Source organism: Semicossyphus pulcher, unplaced genomic scaffold (assembly GCF_022749685.1).
Source record: "Semicossyphus pulcher isolate SPU_LCO1_2020_fin unplaced genomic scaffold, fSemPul1.0.p SCAF_4, whole genome shotgun sequence".
In the NCBI taxonomy this organism is placed as follows: Eukaryota; Metazoa; Chordata; class Actinopteri; order Labriformes; family Labridae; genus Semicossyphus; species Semicossyphus pulcher.
In genome coordinates, this window is record NW_027211715.1 from 21,240,826 (window position 1) to 21,260,024 (window position 19,199).

The following is a 19,199-nucleotide window of genomic DNA, read 5'->3' on the forward strand; positions in this document are numbered from 1 at the left end:
CTGATTTATAAATACCGAATCCACACACATTCGCCCTGTTTCTCTGTGTAACCCAATCCAGTGCATGAGCACCAAAATGGCAAAGTTGCCTGCTGGAGCTCGGTTGTTCTTTTAGCCACAGAGACAGACTGTCTGCAGCCTAACTGGTGTTTTAAAGTGCCTGTTCATCTTCTGACCTACATGCCCCTCTCTGCCAATGTCAGTGCAGAAGTCCCACACACACTCACACAAGAGACAGCATGCCTTCCTTGGCAGCTGGCTGGTCCTTGGGGACAACTGAGAGGAGGAGATGCGGACGAGCTCGATATAGGGTAACACACACATCTGATGACTCAGTTGGTTGTGTGTGCGTGTGTGTGTGTGTGTTGACACTCTTAAGAGATAATCTCAGGTGTTCCGAGGTCGAGCAGCTGTCTGGGAAGAGCTGGGCATTCTTGAAGTTTGAACAGTCACATGTGCTCCAGTGAACTATTAACCCCTGTGAGCTCTGCTGCACTTTGATGGTAAAACTGTGTCTTATCTCATTATAGCTGTACAGAGAGTTGGAGCATTTACATCGGGTTAAATATATATTAACAGAGTTGAGTAAAACAGTTCAATCCCTGCTGCTGACCCTGTTGCTCATTTAAGAACTATTGTGCTGTTGAACATTTCCTCGGTGCATGTGCTTGCCGTAAATGTCCTTGAGCATTTACTGGTTGAAATCCTCAGCTTGATATTCAATAAATAAATGACAAACTGGAAAAGTTTGGTATCTTTTGCTTTAGGCCTTGAGAGGGATTGTCATGCTTTTTCAGCCACTGATGTAAGGTAACTGTACTGACATTAAAGCAAACCTCTTGTCAAGATCCCAGACAGACAGAGGGCTTATGTCAGGACATTAGACCAGGACTGTTGTCTGTTGAGGTGTTATACACTGTTAGAAAAGCCACTGTATATGGGTAAGACAAAACTGAAGAAACATATTTTTAAATGAGATCATAAAGATGTCAAATTCTTTGATTCTGGAATTGCAAGGCACCTGGTCCTTCAGAAGGGCAGGAGAGAGAATGGCGCGCAAACGTTGTAAAAAGGTTCAATTAACCAAAAGAACAAACCACGCCACACAACAGAGGGCCTGCAGGTAGAGAGAAGGAAATTATGAGAGTTGTATTGGCTAAACAGCTGGGCCCAGGTGTTACCAGACGGCACTGATGACCCCCGCTGTCAACCAACCACTGAGGTTAATTAAAGGAACACTGCTGAACAGACAGCATGGGTCCTCTCAGCTGCACTGTTTCATTTCAGACTAGTCTGTGAAGATTAGGAATCATTAGGACGATACACATGCTTTCAATCCAGCCAATGTATGCTATCCGTTTTTAAAGTATCAAGTGTTTCAGAGGTCTTTCTATAAATATGGTGATTACATAGAAAAAGGAAAGATCATTTCAGTGTGTTACCCTGATTTGAATAGCTGCTCATCTGTATGGGATGGGAGCAAGGGTTTCTAATCCAATTACAAGGATTACAAGTGCCATCCTGGTTGTCCTCTTGGCTCCGCACTGCCACTGTAACACTTGATTTTGATACAGGATTAAATTGTGATTGGCTGCACATTAGTGGTTCCCGATCCTTGAGTTTATTAAGTTGCTGCATTAAATAAAAACAATAAAAGAAAGTCTGTGTTTTGAAAGCGTCTTGGAGCCCCATCTTGGGTGTCTAACCCTTTTGCTGCTGTTTTTCTGTTGTGGATATGAGATGTTTTTCCACACTGGTCACCCTGACATTTTGTCATGTTTGCAGTGACTAAGGCAGGGGCTCGGCAAACTGTTCTGCAGCATGGAGAAGGAAGACCTGAAGGTCCTCAACAAAGGGGAAGAAGAGGAGATGGTATGCTTCCGCCTCATTTTACATCAGCCCAGATGTCTGAATGTATCCATCTTTTCAGAGTGCACTGACTTTCTTTTTTCTTCCACCTTTAGGAGCTGCAGGGCTACCGTCTGTGTCGTTGGCGGCTGGCTCTAGTGGGCCTCGGCGTGCTGTGTACAGGGGGCTTCCTCCTCCTGCTGCTCTACTGGATGCCAGAGTGGTGCGTCAAATCCACCTGCACCCGCACCACAGCCCGTGATGCCACAGTGGTACTGCTGCGCTCCACGGTAGGTCGCAAGTAGAACTCAAAGATGAATTGAGTTATCAGGAAAACGTATGTGCAGCTTCTGTCAGTCAAAATGTTAAATATTCTCTGGTTTTTGCTGAAATGTGAGGATTTGCTTCTTTTAAGAAAGAGTGACTTGATTTTTATTTATTTACAGTATTATTTGTTTTGTGAAATTAGTTTTGGGAATTATACACTTAAATTCATATAATTCAATGATACGGTTTCTATTTGAAACAAAAGCTCCCAGTGTTTGTTTTTTTCAGTCCACTTAACCACAGGAAATCAAGTTCAAATGCTGTAAGGCACAGTCAGCTGAGTATATGATATATAAAAAAGAGCCTCAAGCTCATGTGCTTTTAGAGCTGTGAATGTATATAGCTGATGTTTTCTAGGAAAGTGTTTCTAAAGGGAAATAAGCTCTCAACATGTTTATCTATATGTCAACAGAATTGTTAAGAAGTAAATGCTGATGTTCATATCAGACATTTACTGTCAAATCTGGAATATAAGATGCAGTCTGTTTTTGAGTTATTTCAATACTATTTCAATTTACGCATTCATAATCGACACAAATTATAACCTACCATCTGTTTTCACCATGTCGAGTTTGGAATCCTGCTAGCAGCCAGTGCTGTTGTTGAGTTCAGCCTGCGGTAACGTTGATTGTTGTGAGGATGGCGGCTGCACTGGCGATCATGATGCCGCATGTCCGTGACGAAAGTTCAGCTAGAATATAGCGCCACTGTCTGGGTAAAATACCGTAACACTATAAAATACCACTCTGCATTTTATACTGGTATATTTGTCGCACCGCTATATAAAAAAAGTATTAAAAGGGCGTCTTACACACCGAATTTCATGGTACTTCGAATATGAACGAACGATTACACCCTAAGCTCTACTGCTTAATGAGCATGTCCAAATGAACTATTTATAATCGATAAACTATTTTAATCAATGAAACATTTAAGGCAGCTCACTGATGTCACTGTACTGCCGCATTATGAAAGGACAACGCATGCCTCAATTAAAAAAAATATTGAGTAATGCCTATGTAATGGAAAATCCTGTTCTAGCACAGTAAAAACATTGCAACTTAATGATTTCCTACAGACAGTCTTGCCAGCAGGAAAGCACAGATAATTTGCTATGTGTCCATAACGTGCGTGTGCGTGCATTCCTTCCTCTCTGTGTTGGTCTCATGCTTCTGTGCATGTGTTTGCATTCATCCGTGACCATCTGTGTCTGAATCGATATGTCTCATTGCGGCTGGGTTAAAAGCTTTATAAATAACAGCCTACAAGTGTAAATATTTTGCAACTGCTCACTTCTTGAAGATGCTTGTTCAGAAATAGGATTTTGATTTACGGTTACGAGTTAGGATAAGTTGGGGTAAAGTAGAGTCTGGAAATAACACATGCCAAGCACTAAATGCAGCTCAGTATTTTAAGGTGGCTGCAAGTGCGGTACGCTGTATAGTCCCAGCTACTTAATGTTTTTTAGACAGCCTGTCATGACAGAAATGAATAAGTGTTGAGGTTAGACTGTAATGATGAGATGGTTAATATATAAATATCCTCCTTAACCATTCAGTACTAACCTTGTGTGTTATTCCCTAAACAGGATGAGTTCCGGCGCTGGTTCCTGGCCAGGGTGCGAGTGATGCTGGCCCCGGGGAGCAACCCCTTCCACAGCCTGGACACCCAGACCACCTCCCCCTCCTCCCCTTCCTCTCCCTCCTGTCCCTTTTCCTCCCCTACCTCCCACCCTCTGGCCAACGGACATACCCCCCACCCCTCCGATGGCAGCCCCGCTCAGGAGCTCATCAGTAGATTTGCCGACTACCAGCCCATACAGGTAGGTAGTCATCTCCCATACACCATATTCATGGTGTGATAGTAATATATCGTAAACTGTTAAATAATGTTACAACAGCAATACAGTTAGGTTGACGTGTTTAATACAAGCTAAAGCAACTTCTTCCCTCTGCCTCTCCTCTTTTCTGTTTCCCTCAGATTCGCTATTTTACCTTCCATAGCACAAAGTATTATTGGAACGACGAGGTGCAGAACTTTGAAGTTTTAAAGTAAGCTTTTTTTATTATCCAGACATTTTATTGGCTGCTTTTAAACCAGTTTGCACTTTTCCTCACAGTAAGCCAAATTGACTAAATGTATCCGGCTTTAAGTGTACAGTAATACGCATTACATAGATATGGTTTACAGTATTATAGGTAAGTATATAGAATTAAGAGCATATAACATTGCTATTAAAATGTGGGAATAGTGAATTTCCCCCAATGGTGATCAATAAAGTTTATCATATTAAGTGCATCATGCACCAGTGGTTCTCAACTGGTCTCATCTCAGGACCCCCCACCACCTACTTAAAAGGCCAGTTCGCCGATTTTCAACCTCAGTCCTATCATGCTATTATGTAGAGCTAATGCCATTATGGTAGGAATGAAACATCACAGTATGTCAGCTTCACAAAAGACAGCAGTATATTAGTCAACCAAAATGGTGGCAGTGCATAAGGGGAAAATATTCCCTTTACTTGTATGCTAAAAACTGCAACATAAATGCAACCACTGTAGGGCTCATCAAGTTTCAAGAATGTAACTGTAGCTGGGATTACCCAATCAGTGTGTGCATGGAGTGTGAATAAACTACACTGCTACTGCACACACGTCAAAGGAAACCATTTTCCTTCAAAATAAAAGCACAGCATCAACTTTTTGCCACAACGTTTTTTTTTTTTTTGGCCAAGCACTCATCCACGACCCCCTGAAAACAGCTCAGCAACCCACTTTTGGGCCCCAACCACAGTCATAGACGATACCTAAATCTGTTCTGTCCTGTGTGTTAACTAATAAAAAGCAATAAAGGGAAACGACCTAAACAAACCTTTGCATTTTCAGCTCTACTAAACCCTTTCACGTATGAATATGTGTAATTGAAAGTGTCAGTTTTGTCCCCCGCTTTGACCTACATGTATTTCCTCTACAGCGGCCTGGAGGATCTGCAGGTCAACTGCTCCACCCTCCACTCGGAGCACAGTGCAGGCCTGAGCAGGAACCAGCAGGAGTACAGGTAACAGCTTACCTGTCTAAAGGTTGGTTGCACAACTTTATGTAGCCTGATAGGAGAGATACCTCAGGTGTAACGGACAGATTATTCTGTTGTGTAAGTTACAGCAGCTGCAGTTTGTAAGCCTGTAGCCCTGACACAATATTTCCATTGTTTTTATTCTGTAAAACCAGATGATAGCCAGGGATTCCTCAGAGGTGGAAGTCAATTTGGACATTTTATATAGACTCTTTCCATTGTTCAGATCCCAGATGATTTCAATAATTATAAGGCCTCAAGGAGCTAATTAGTCAACTCATCTGATTTTGTTGTTTATTGTTTATTTATTGTGTATTTCTGCATCATACTGTGTGTATGTGTGGTTCACACTCGGCTCATGACTGTTTCTCTTTCGCCTCTTATCAGGAGACTGTTCTTCGGAGTGAATGAAATTGCAGTGAAAGTGCCTTCTGTTTTCAAGCTGCTTATCAAAGAGGTAGGGCCCAGTGTGCTTTAACAGAGGCAGCGTTTTCTTTAACTCTTGAGTTTTCCTTGAATGAAAGACACCTTGTCAACTTGTGTGCTCCAGCAACTGTTATGCAATCAGGAGCTATTGATAATTTGTACTCTAATTGATACGATACAACTGTGCTCTTCTTCTAGAGTCATGGAAACTCTGACTTTGGTTGACACTAAAATGATATTTTAATTCTTTAAATAGTTGATCAAAGAACATAACTTGGCAACAACTTTGACATTCAAATAACTTGGAGTTATTTTTATTAACAAAGCCAAAAAAATGATCACAGTTTACAAAAAAGGAAATGATTTTTGCTTGTTTTCTTTGTCCTCGTTGATAAACTGAAGAGCTTTTGGTTTGAAATTATGAGGGGAATTATTCAAAAAGTGTGTGATATTATTTTCAGCAAACAATTAACTGATAAAAGAATACAATCTTTAGATTAATGTGTAACCAGAAAAGATAATTGTTGGCCTACTTCCAAGAAGCAGGGTGTTTGGGGTGCCTAGAGGCAGTAACATACTTGCAAAGTTGTTTCAGTCTAATATCTGCCAAAGCAAATGTCCTGTAGAGATGCCCCAAGAAAGAACCATACCGAATTTCTGCCAGGCATTAGTCACTTGAACTTGCAACATGATCTAATCTAGCAATGCAAACACCAACTTGTGCACTGACGCATACTTACTTAAGAGCACATCTGTTTCTTTGTTGTGAGACTACTTAATCCATTTTATTACTTATTTTATCAGGTTGTCTGTTTGATCTGACTTCAACTCTTTCTCTGCTAGTAAATACTTTTTCAGTTATGTGCATTATTATTATAAGAAACTATTTTTGTAATCTACTAAGTATATTTCCACAAGACAAGTGCTGCACAATAAATCCTCCCGTACAGACCAGTAATCTCTTTCTCTCTCTGTCTCCTCCTGTAGGTCCTCAACCCTTTCTACATCTTCCAGCTCTTCAGTGTGATCCTGTGGAGTGCCGATGAGTATTACTACTATGCTGTGGCCATTGTTTTCATGTCGGTCATATCCATAGCTACCTCTCTGTACACCATCAAAAAGGTGAGCTCCACCAAATGTTAAGACATCTTTTTGTTTTTACAAGTGATGCACGATATATGATATTTTGCCGATATCTGATATGCCGATATTTTCCAACCCTTTTTGCCGTTTTAGATACCGATATATTAGGCACGTTTTTTTCCACCAAATTGCAGAGAACATCAAGTCTCCCCTGTAGTGGAACTGATATCATGCCTACTCTTATTGTAGTAGCCCACTGGCAGATTCTTGAGGTGGGCGATTAAATTTGTAGTGTTGAATGAATGAGATTTGGCCTCTCCGCGCATGACCGATGCTGAGCAACCATTGCAAATAGCAACCTCGCTGTCAGTTTGGGAAACTTTGAAAAACTACCATACCGCAGACATCTTGCACCCTTCTTCACGCTTGACTGAAGAGGCATGGTGCACACTGTGCACGCACACACTTGTGTGGACTTAATGTCGTAGCATTACGTCAAGCTTTTCGAGGGAATCATCAAGCATTTAGGCTGAATTAAAACATTTTATCGGCGGAAAATATCTGCCGATGCCGATATGTACTGTTCAAGCCATAATCTGCAGATACCAATAACGTGCCCATAATATTGTACATCCCTTCTTTTTACAGCATTTTACAGACCATGTTTTTTATGGCAATGAAACTTGAAAGAAAATTGAAATAAGTACATGAGCTGTTCCACCTGTTGTCATGTGAATTTGCGATTGGGCAGCCATGCAGGAAATCAGATGATGAAACAAGATGACAGGACTGATTATTTCTTTGTAGATAGTTTCAATGCCTGTAACTGCTGCTGCTGGGTAGGTGTCAGATGAGGATATTCACAGCATGTGGGCGAAACAGCCCTTGTTTACATTTTCACAGCAAAGATTCTTGATTAGTGATATGTTTAAATTATAAAAGAAAGCAGGAGAAGTTTAGTTGTTTTTTTTTTTTTACCAGAAAACAGAACTTGCACATGTACAGGACAAGAGCAGCAAAGCAAAGAGATGATAGGTACTTGTCCATGATATGTCCACAGGGGGCGCCAAAATCAACACAAACTGAACGTTTCTTAGAGGAGCTTTTACAGTGGCACCTGTCCAGATTGTGTGGTACTATCTCACCAGATCATCTGCTTCTTATGTGTCACGTGGCTTATATCACATAGATATGATATCAGTGTGTGTCATTTCTTTGATTTATCTCAGATTAGCTTTCTATAAAATAGGGTTCTGCTTAAAGAAACAGTGCAGCACCTGATTAACAGTACAATACATAAACATAAAATAGTGTAACTTTATACTATACCTAACATAACTTATTCAGCCTTGTGCTTAGCCAGTTCTGAGCAGAATCAGACACTCTCACTGCCCAACCCATCTCTAATCCAGGGTTTTCAGTATAGCCTAAAGGCTCCTCTGCGCACGGTCTGCTGCTCCTGGCTTTGAAGTTCACAAACGTAGACCTCCAGCATTTAAACAGGTGGTTTTGTGAATTAAGAAGCTGCCTAAAGTTTTTCATCTGTTTTCTGTTTGTTTTCCAGCAATACGTCATGCTTCACGACATGGTGGCAACTCACAGTATCGTCCGTGTGTCTGTATGCCGAGCCAACAAAGGTTTGTCCTTTTTCTTTTGTGTTTTTTGTGTCTTTTCTTTACCTCTGCTGAGTCATTTTAACTGCAATACACAGCAAGAGGTATTATTTTCAGTTTCCTGCTTCCATACAAAACCTGACAGTAGACGTTTTTCTGCTCCTGCGCTCGGCCAGACTCAATTATACGGTCACCCTGCTTTGGCTGTCCTCCAGATGGCTGCTGGAGTGGGACAATGCAGACTTTGAGAGATTGTTTAGACATTGGCTGTAGCCTATTTATACATTGAAAAACACTCTTTAATGTTATGCACATTCTTTTTGTATGTCTGCATGTCTTAAGAAAACGGTTATTGTGTCTGGAGAGATGAAGCATGGACCATCTCATTAGGTGTCTTGAGTTGTAGCCAATAAAAATTAATTGAATAAAATGGCCAAAGGAAAAATGTAAACACTGTGGAGGTTTGGAAACCCCTCATATTTTTGTTTGTGCACTCACCTACTGCACTGGCCCTCTGCTTGTGATGCCTCAGCCCTTTTCCCAGCTGCCCAGAGAGCCGTGAGTAATGAGAGATGTGCTGAACAAGACTCTGGGGCTCTGACACACAAAATATCTCCTTCCTCACCACCCCACCATCTGCTACATCTTGGCTCATTTTCCCACTCTTCACCTTTCTCCACACTCCTAATGTTTCTATTTTCTTACACACATGTCTCTCACACTGCCTGTATTTAACGCATACGTTTACCTTCTCCATCCCTCTGTTTCATCCCCCCCTTCTGGCAGATATCGAAGAGGTCATGTCAACTGATCTGGTGCCTGGCGATGTGATGATCATCCCCAGCAATGGGACTATCATGCCGTGTGACGCCGTGCTGGTCAGCGGCACCTGCATCGTCAATGAAAGCATGCTCACAGGTTAGCTAATGTATGAGAAATTACACCTCAGGAGAGACACTGTTGGGAAATTTGATGAATCTGTAGATCAATTTATTGAAACAACTTCGGAGAGTCGAAAAGCTAAAATACTCTTTCATAGGTGAAAGCGTTCCTGTGACGAAGACCAACCTCCCTAACCCAACACCAGGAGAGAGGGGCGAGGAGGCGGACATTGCGTACAACACAGAGGAGCATAAGAGACACACCCTCTTCTGTGGCACCAACGTCATCCAGACCCGTTTCTACACAGGCGAGCTGGTCAAGGCTGTCGTGGTCCGCACAGGTAAGTGTGTGGAGTAAAGAGGGGATTGCTAAAGTAAGTCTAAGATTAAATATTCAAAACTTCTCATAACAACTTTATACCTTAGGTTTCAGCACAGCCAAAGGCCAGCTGGTGCGCTCCATCCTTTACCCAAAACCCACCGACTTCAAGCTGTACCGTGATGCCTACCTCTTCTTGTTGTGTCTGGTGGCTGTGGCTGGAATTGGCTTTGTCTACTCCATCGTCCTCAGCATCATGAACAAGGTAATCTAGGAGGCCACCAGCAGATCAAACAGATGAAATGACCCCGAATTTCCCCCCCCTGGGGATCAATAAAGGATTATCTTATGTGACTTGCATGGGTTCAGAGTTTCACATAAACAAACAGGACAAACAGGACCAACAACTATTATCTCCCTTGGTGCAACATTGTCTAAAAGCTTTTCAGCCAACATGGAGCGTGGTGTTACATATCTGAATGACTGTGTGCTGCAGAACATGAACTGCCCAAGGGGTGGGTTTTACCTCAATAAATCTTGTTGCGTGATTATAGGCTTGCAGTAGGATTAAAATCAGATCAGCCATTTTTGGTCCCTGGATTTGTTGTCAACAAAAAACAATCAGTGCATAAAACATAGACTGTGGCTTAAACATGCCCCAGAGACACTTTGCGGTACCACTCTGTTCTGTCTCTGTTAAAAGAGGCTATTAACTCTATTTATGCTCTAAAATTTGGATTTTAATAGCCCCTTCACTAAATGAGTGTTGGTGTACTGTTAATCAATTTCAATTAATAAATCCATTTTTGAAATGCTGTTTTTTTTGTAGCTCAAAAGCTCTTAATCAAAGACAAGATATTCTCAAACGTGCAAATGTTTCCTGATATTTTTCCTCTCTGCCTCAGGTGCCAGCTAAGATCATCATCATCGAGTCCCTGGACATCATCACCATCACTGTGCCACCCGCGCTGCCTGCCGCAATGACAGCCGGCATCGTGTACGCCCAGCGACGCCTCAAAGACATTGGCATTTTCTGCATCAGCCCACAGAGGATCAATATCTGTGGACAAATCAATCTGGTCTGCTTTGACAAGGTGAGGACCAGCTGCCATTTTTGCACCGACCCTTGATGTGTCAGTTAAAGCTTCCACTCTCTATTGTCCATTAGGATTGAACATGCCTGAAAAAAGAAATAGTATTCAACATAGTGACAAACAGCACTTCTCTATCTCTAGTTGTTGGGCATTAAATTATTCAGTATGTATTCTACTTCCTGTCTACCTACAGACTGGAACTCTTACAGAAGATGGATTGGATCTGTGGGGAGTACAGAGGGTTGAGAATGGCAGGTAAGTCTGTACTCGTTTTTTAGCCACTGCTGAGCTGCTATTTTCTGAAGGTCTTTTAAATTCCTGTAGAGAAAAGCCTAAAGAGGATTTTATTTCAATATGACGAAATTCTTAGCCAACAAGTCTCCACTTATGAAATGTGTTTTTCTGTTTGGCTGCACAGTAATTCTTACAAGTGTTAATCAGATGTCGTAATATGCAAAACAAGACAAATTTAGTAAAATGTGTGGTAACAATAGTGAAATTATCCCTATATATCTGCAGCTAGAGTCATTGGTATACATGTAGCCACAATCATGTTCTGTTATATTACATTGTTTTATACATATCATGGAAATCCACAGCTACTGGAAGCAATTTCATTCTCATCAGGAAATATATTAAAAAGAAAGTAATCCATTTTTCTTCCTTGCACCTGTACTCAGTTTATATGACAAAGTAAATCTCGTCTTTCCTCTCCCACCTCCTGTTTCTGCTGCCCCCTCAGATTCCACCTGTCAGAGGAAAATGCCTACAAGGAAAATCTTGTCAAGTCCCAGTTTGTGGCCTGTATGGCCACCTGCCACTCTCTTACCAAAATAGAGGGCCAGCTGTCCGGAGACCCACTGGACCTCAAAATGTTCGAGGCCACAGGCTGGGTGAGTTCTTCTGTATCTATTAAAAAGCATTATGTTGGCCAGGACAGCACAGTGAGGATGTGATTAGTCAGACAACCCTACAATATGTGGATCCATTCAAGAGAAAGTGGAAATCTAAAGTGTATTATCTGAAATATGTTGTTAATATCTTTCTTTATATTTTCTGTTTATGATTTAGACATTTTTTCTGAACCTTATTTTATTTAAACCTCTGTCTGAACAGATCCTGGAGGAGGCCACAGAGGAGGAAACATCTCTCCACAACCGTATCATGCCCACTGTGGTTCGACCCCCAAAACAGCTGTTGCCCCCAGAGCCCCCTACATCACCAGAGCAGGACATGGTAAGGACAACAGCCCAGTTGTTCTCATGTACTCATCCAAAATGATATAAATTACCCTTATCATTAAAACCACTACATTTAAATCTAATCTATATTCTTTATAGTCAGCTTTATACAAGTAATCCAGAGATTGCCTCACTCCACAGTATATTCAGTATTACCTGTAATAACAACTAGCATGTTCTTTTGTCTCGGTGTAACACAAATTGACAGTACCATCATACTATAACAGCAACATTATTATAGCTCTGAATGACCTGGTGAATTTGTTTCTCACTGACTCATCCCTCATTGCATCTTCTTATTCTAGGAGCTGTTTGAGATCTCGGTAAGTAGCATGTTTCCTTTATGAAACTATACACAAATATGTATTTTAACCTTCAAATGAGCAGTATACTTGACTGTAAATGGTGGCCTTCTATTTTAAGACTGTTTGAAACAAACTTTACAGCGTTTCACAATGTAAATTGAAATGTATAAAGTTGTAAACCAGTTTGTTTATTGGTTATTATCAAATAAATTGAGGGTCTAATGTGTGTACTGTGGGTGTCATGACTTTGTTAATTAAAGTTAAACAATATGCTTTTGCTAGAAGTAATTTTGTAATTATCATCAATATGGTTTCTAGTTTCCGTCTTCTCTTTGACACGAATAATGACGACTAATATCTTTTTTTGTGTGTCTTGTGTTTGTATGTGCAGTCAGTGTATGAGATAGGTATTGTGCGCCAGTTTCCCTTTTCCTCAGCGCTCCAGAGGATGAGTGTGGTGGCTCGTCTGCTCGGGGAGAAACGCATGGACGCGTATGTGAAGGGGGCGCCAGAGGTGGTGGCTAGTCTCTGCAGGAAAGAGACAGGTGAGGTTTTTATTTACTGTTGTTGCTACCTTGGTGAACAGCACCTGAAATACTATTAGAAATATATTTGTGTCTGATAGTTTAGAAAGTTTTCTTTTTCACTTTATTATGGTAATTACGCTGAATAAAGCAGAACATGGCCTGCTTTTCTGATAAGCTGTAAAAGCACCAAAATCTATTAGGACTATGACGCTTACCTGACCTAGAAACTTGCAGAAGATACTGTTGTTTACTTGCCATCTGTCTCTATCTAACTGATTCATTTATTATATTTGCAGTGCCAGAAAACTTTGCAGAGGTTTTGGAGGGCTACACCAAGCAGGGTTACAGGGTCATAGCTCTGGCTCATCGTCGACTTGAATCCAAACTCACCTGGCACAAAGTCCAGAACGTCAACAGGTAGCCAACTTTTTATTGTTGGTGTTGAACGTCATTGTAAATACATCTTAGAGAACTTAAGCTGAGGACGGCTGCTGCTTTTTTACATGCTGCTTTCTTTAGTCTATAAGAAATATAAAAGGAATACGAAAAGGGGCTTTTTTGTTAACCAATGAACCAGTATGTGTTTAAAATGTTAGAGATAAAGGTTTAGTTGGGGCCCTCTTGTATTTTATGTACCTTGGTCTCAGCATGTAGGTCCTAATGTTAAAGTAATTTCAGGGATCACATCGAGTCCAACATGGAGTTCCTGGGTCTGATCATCATGCAGAACAAGCTTAAGGCTGAAACCCCGGGGGTGCTGCAAGACCTCCGCCGAGCGCACATTCGCACTGTCATGGTTACAGGTAAGGCCGTGCACATACTGCATAAACAAATACTCACTCAAACACAGCCTAGACACACACACAGATCTTAGCGAATAATGGTATCAATAGAGTGCTCACAAACACACTGAGTACATACATAGTAAGTTTGGTAATCAACGTGTATCGGCACTCAAAGACTTAATCCTGCTGTATCTGTAATCTGAAGTAATACCTTTTTCTAGGTTGCTCAGTGTAACTGGCACAAACTAATTCCAGCATATACAAGAGGATTGGAATTACCTCCTTGCTTGGCTTTCACCTTGAATCTGTTTTTGCAGGCTGCTATACAAGTCTTAAAAGGAAAGACTTCTCACATTAAACCTGAAAATGTATTTCGTAACTCATGAGTAATCCGTGATCTACACATACTCCAAATGTGTCCTGACACATGTTGCTGTCTCAACATTCCAGGTGACAACATGCTGACAGCCATCTCTGTGGCCCGGGACTGCGGGATGATCCCTCCCCAAGACACGGTGATCATTGCCGACGCCCTCCCTCCCCATAACGGACAAGCCGCCAAGATCACCTGGAGATACGCCGACAAGCCGAGCAAGACAACTCGCCTGGAGGTGAGGCCATGCTGCTAATGCTAACGACAGCACATGTATAGGGAAAGAGCAGCCAGTGAAAAGGGTTGCACAAGCACAGTCAAAGGTGCATTAAGGCTTATGCATTATACAGTAAGGGAGGGACGATAAAGTGAAGCTCATGTCTGGAACAAAATGGTATTCCTGATGAAGCAGCCAAACGCAACAACTAACTCTGAAACTTAAAAATACATTCAAATACAGTTATTACATTTGGCATACCGATACAAAAGCTGTATACAAAAAAAATCTTCTGCTCTAATTCTTACTTTCATTGCTTAAACAGGAAGTGAGCATCAGTCTGGTGGACGAGTACCACGTAGATGAGCACAAAACACAAGAACTGTACCACTTTGCAATGAACGGAAAATCCTTTGCTGTCATCGAGGAGCATTTCCCTGACATGCTTCAAAAGGTAAACGCTCTCTCTAATTAGAGTCGACATCGCTCCAACACACAGCGGCTGCTACGACATGTACAACAACCGTCGTGATAGTATATGCGTCTGTTGTAATGATGGTGCGTTCTGCTTTGTAGCTGGTGCTGCATGGGACAGTGTTTGCCAGAATGGCCCCAGACCAGAAAACCCAGCTCATTGAGGCTCTGCAGGGCGTAGAGTGAGTCATTTTGTCAAACGCATCCTTGTAACAAATTGTCCAAAGTTTCTTAAAGGATTGTATACACATTAAATGTATCTGCACTGAAGGGTTCAGTTAAAAAGCATCAGCATCAACAAAATCAGTCTGTGACAAGGCTCTTAATTATTTGCCAACAGCTACTTTGTTGGGATGTGCGGAGATGGAGCAAACGACTGTGGGGTATGTACAGCCACTTGGAAAAAAATTATATAATTAATAATTTTTTAAAAACATACTTTATTAATATCGGAGATTAATATAAGAGTATATAAATTGATTGCAGTCTGGATATACCTTTTGATTCTCACTTCCCTCACTCAGGCTCTGAAGAGGGCTCATGGCGGCATCTCTCTGTCGGAGCTCGAGGCCTCTGTAGCTTCTCCCTTCACCTCCAGGACCCCCAACATCTCCTGTGTCCCCAGCCTTATCAGGTCAGCCTTGTTTTATATGTGGGCCAAATCAAATAGAAATAAAAAAAGTTATCATTACATGCTATTTGATATAGAATTAGTGTTCTCCATCAAAAACCTCTTTTTTAGACAAGCTTCTAGCACTGAAACGGCTTTTATATGTAGTCGTGTTTTTATCACTATATGAAGTCCTGTTACTGGTGGGGTTATATATTGAATAGCAATGACACTCTGTTTGCTTGCCTCAACAGGGAGGGGCGTGCTGCTCTCATCACCTCCTTCTGTGTGTTCAAGTTCATGGCCCTCTACAGCATCATCCAGTACATCAGTGTCACTCTCCTCTACTCTGTACGATATGCTGCTTTTACTCTCAATGATATTACACTCTGTTGGAAAGACAAAGTTTCTGAGCTCATTCATCTGTTGTTTTTGTTTATTAGATCCTCAGTAACCTCGGAGACTTCCAGTTCCTCTTTATCGATATCGCCATCATCCTCCTTATTGTCTTTACCAGTAAGTTTAAGAAATCAACAAACATAAGGTGATGTTTTTTACAATGGTTATGTATCCCAGATTCTGTTTTCCCTAACTTATATCTTTATTTCCTGCCTCTTCCCCTCATCCTCAATGTCTCCTCCATCTTCATCACGCCCCCCCTGCCTCTGCTCCTCTCCAGTGAGTTTGAACCCTGCGTGGAAAGAATTGGTGTCACGACGTCCCCCATCAGGTCTGATCTCAGGGCCTCTGCTGTTCTCCGTGCTGACCCAGATCCTCATCTGCTTGAGCTTCCAGACCATCACATTCCTCTGGGTCCGACACCAGCCCTGGTACACAGTCTGGACACCGCTAACAGAGTGAGTACCAGCTGTTGAACCACAGCCAAACAAAAAGACATCACGACGATATTTGTTACCTACCATGTTCCCTCAAATACAACTGGTAGTCAGATAACAGCAGCACCACAAATGTTGGTTGGAGGCATTGGTGACACAAAAAAACTGTGACACTCCTGGTGCCGGTCACACTATGTACATGCCAACTTGGCACACTGTACTTTTACTCTAACCTAATAAAATCAATGTTTAAGTCAAGCTATTTCTAACCTGTTTTCCCTCAGATAGCTCAGATAAGTGTTATTTAAGCTATGTATCACACTCGAGGTCGTGATATTGCCGCAGGCCGAGTGCCACAGGTAATCACAACTGTTATACAAGCGGCAAATAGTCGTAAAAAGCAACAATCATCAACAGATTCTTTTTTGTTCCACCAACTCAACTACTTCCACAGCTTAACTGAAACTGAACTTTTGTTGCCAGGCAACCCAAACATTCTCCTGCACTCTGTGTCTACAGGTTACCACAGATCAGCTGTTTTTAATCATGGACATTTACCTGTGTGTTTTAATTTATCGTCAACCAGTGAAATAAGAGTCTGCTGTGTGATTCAGAGGTACCAGCTTGATCAATGTAGACATACACAGTCGGCTGTAGTGTTAATTAACAGTATTCAGCTGGCTGAGGCGGAGTGATAAACTCAGTGAAAAGTTCCAGTGATGTTGTACTCTATATCGCCACTCATGGAATGCCTCTTGTCTAATCAAATTACTTGGTCGGAATTAACTGTTGTATAATGTACAATGCCAGTCACTGTAGGGGGATAACTGCACGTCTCAGCCAACATGTATTCTGCAGTAGCGTACAAGTTCCACAAGAGGGCAGTGGGTACACTTAGAGTGACTTACAGGGACCGTGAAAGTCACTGAATTGTCCATAACATGTTCCTGCAAATGTTTTACAAGATGTGCGAAGGAATGAAGGGATTCTGTCCACTGAAACATTAGAGGGCTTTTAATTTGAAATATACAGGTAGTGATGAGTTTGGTATAACAGGATTTTACAGTAACTTAAACAGGTAACTGGTAAAGGATCAGTACACAGGTGATAGGATCAGAAATGATACATGCTTTGTACTAAAGATGACTCACTATACTTATCAAACTGCCCACATTAGACGTATGACTTTAAAACAAGGTTGCTTTAAATAGCATGTTACCTTCTGCAGTTTAAGTAAATGAAGGCCCCAGCAACTATTTTAGAAATTTCAGTATATATATTTTAAGAAAAAAATCACCATGTCTTTAGTAACTTTTCCCATGTTCAGATTTCAGTCTTGACCACAGACTGAAAGTTTTACATGATTGTTTTTAAATCTCTTCTCACTTAGTGTCTGCAACCACTCGTCGCACATGAATGTGTCTGACCTCAACGACACAGAACTGGACGACCACAACATCCAAAACTTTGAGAACACCAGCCTCTTCTACGTCTCCTGCTTCCAGTATCTCATCGTTGCCATCGTTTTCTCAAAGGGGAAACCTTTCAGGCAGCCGAGCTACAAGAACCGTAAGAATCTTGTTTCTCTACATTGATGTATCTGTCCTAACATAGTCACAAAGTTACTTTTTTATGTTATGAAATTGTTGTTGTTTGTATTAATGCTTGCTTATCCTCTCCCTCAGGGCCTTTTGTGCTGTCTGCCTTCGGTTTGTATGTTTTCCTGCTGTTCATCATGTTCTACCCCATCAGAAGCATCGACGAGTTTCTCGAGGTAAGAAGATGTCAAATACAGGAAACACACACCCGCACTCAGCTTTGCTCATGATTTGCCTGACTGAAGTGTTGCTGACACGTGAAGCCTGTCATGTTGATAGTCACTGATGATCAGGTTGATCTCTCCCTTTTTACAGATTGTTTGTGTCCCGTTTGAATGGAGGATAAAACTCTTCCTCATCATCATAGTCAACGCCGCTGCGTCTGTTTTGATGGAGGTAAGACACACACTTACACACATGGTGGTAGTAGATGTTTTTTCTCATGTCAAGTTTTTGTTTTTTTCATGCGCGTGAAAAAAACGTGTGTGCTCATCTTTGTGTCATTTAGCTCAACAGCAGGATCAATATTGTGTCGTGAGAAGAAATTATGTTTACCGTGAAATGTCCTTGTCTTAAAAGTAACAAGTTTCAGTAATATTAGTCCACAGTAAAAGTGCTCGACTACTTGAAACCATTTTTTTTCTGATCTACGCTTTTGTTGGGCTTTTGATTTTCCATAAAGCAGTATATGTTTGTCTTGTTTAATTTTTGGATAGACAAACGCTCTTTAATAAAATAGTTGATGCTGGCCTGCCATACTTAGTAGAGCAGGGTAACTTTGCCTCTTTCTTCCTTGTAGAAGGCCATCCTTCCATACATGCACTGCTTTGCAGACATCATAGACAATGCTATGTCCTCAACTACCAGTGCATATTCCTTTACCTTCTTCAATTTATTGTTCAGATTAACCAAATTATTTTGCACGTAATCCACAGTTTCAGTATTTTTAGATGATAGAATTGTGCACTCTTATCTTATGTTTCTTTGTATTTTAACCTCACATGTAATGACTAACACACAGCTCATTGAAATAATGAGTCTCCTCACATGATTACTCAATCTTGCAACAACAACTGAAGACCTCTATGCAAACACAATAGCAGACACTATGTGAAATCAAATCAGCCTCTCTGTAATTCTTTCCCCTGCCCACTGCGCTATTCCATAGACCTTCGTCCTTGACATCGTCTTATGGAAGCTTGTGTTCAGCCGAGACAAACAGGGCAGCTTTGTCGACACCCCTGCCGCCCCGCCACCACAGGTTGGGAAAACATGACGCCTTCTTCTTTAGCCCTTTCATTTTCCTCCTTCCCCTTGGTGTGGTGTTCCCTTTCTCTGTCCCTACTACTCCCTCTATTGCCACAGAGCGCACCTTTCTATTGTAACCTGTAACCAAGACATGCATGTGCGAGACGTCAGTCTCCTTCTAATCTTCCCTCTCCTCCTCCTCCTGTCCCCCCTGATGGGCCTTCTGTTCAGGGCTTGATAACAGTTGCAGTTTTACTCTAAATATTTCTGTTCAACAGCTCCGTTATGAAATAAGCTCAATGAAAATTAACTTTCTTGCTGA

General features: G+C 41.4%; 1 protein-coding gene across 1 annotated transcript in view; it reads left to right on the forward strand.

Moving 5' to 3' along the window:
* Positions 1–19,199, forward strand: part of atp13a3 (ATPase 13A3) — a 30,074-nt gene that overhangs the window by 3,816 nt on the left and 7,059 nt on the right. The window contains exons 2-32 of the mRNA XM_069679726.1: positions 1,786–1,872; positions 1,965–2,138; positions 3,764–3,997; positions 4,156–4,226; positions 5,149–5,232; positions 5,635–5,704; positions 6,661–6,795; positions 8,321–8,393; positions 9,156–9,287; positions 9,409–9,591; positions 9,677–9,834; positions 10,475–10,663; positions 10,857–10,918; positions 11,406–11,556; positions 11,780–11,899; positions 12,210–12,227; positions 12,601–12,754; positions 13,033–13,153; positions 13,415–13,539; positions 13,972–14,132; positions 14,437–14,565; positions 14,688–14,767; positions 14,926–14,968; positions 15,110–15,219; positions 15,450–15,546; positions 15,639–15,711; positions 15,875–16,052; positions 17,422–17,600; positions 17,717–17,805; positions 17,945–18,025; positions 18,798–18,890. Coding sequence (XP_069535827.1) covers positions 1,822–1,872; positions 1,965–2,138; positions 3,764–3,997; positions 4,156–4,226; positions 5,149–5,232; positions 5,635–5,704; positions 6,661–6,795; positions 8,321–8,393; positions 9,156–9,287; positions 9,409–9,591; positions 9,677–9,834; positions 10,475–10,663; positions 10,857–10,918; positions 11,406–11,556; positions 11,780–11,899; positions 12,210–12,227; positions 12,601–12,754; positions 13,033–13,153; positions 13,415–13,539; positions 13,972–14,132; positions 14,437–14,565; positions 14,688–14,767; positions 14,926–14,968; positions 15,110–15,219; positions 15,450–15,546; positions 15,639–15,711; positions 15,875–16,052; positions 17,422–17,600; positions 17,717–17,805; positions 17,945–18,025; positions 18,798–18,890 — 3,618 coding nt within the window. The 5' untranslated portion in view covers positions 1,786–1,821. The remainder of the gene's footprint in view (positions 1–1,785; positions 1,873–1,964; positions 2,139–3,763; positions 3,998–4,155; positions 4,227–5,148; positions 5,233–5,634; positions 5,705–6,660; positions 6,796–8,320; positions 8,394–9,155; positions 9,288–9,408; positions 9,592–9,676; positions 9,835–10,474; positions 10,664–10,856; positions 10,919–11,405; positions 11,557–11,779; positions 11,900–12,209; positions 12,228–12,600; positions 12,755–13,032; positions 13,154–13,414; positions 13,540–13,971; positions 14,133–14,436; positions 14,566–14,687; positions 14,768–14,925; positions 14,969–15,109; positions 15,220–15,449; positions 15,547–15,638; positions 15,712–15,874; positions 16,053–17,421; positions 17,601–17,716; positions 17,806–17,944; positions 18,026–18,797; positions 18,891–19,199) is intronic.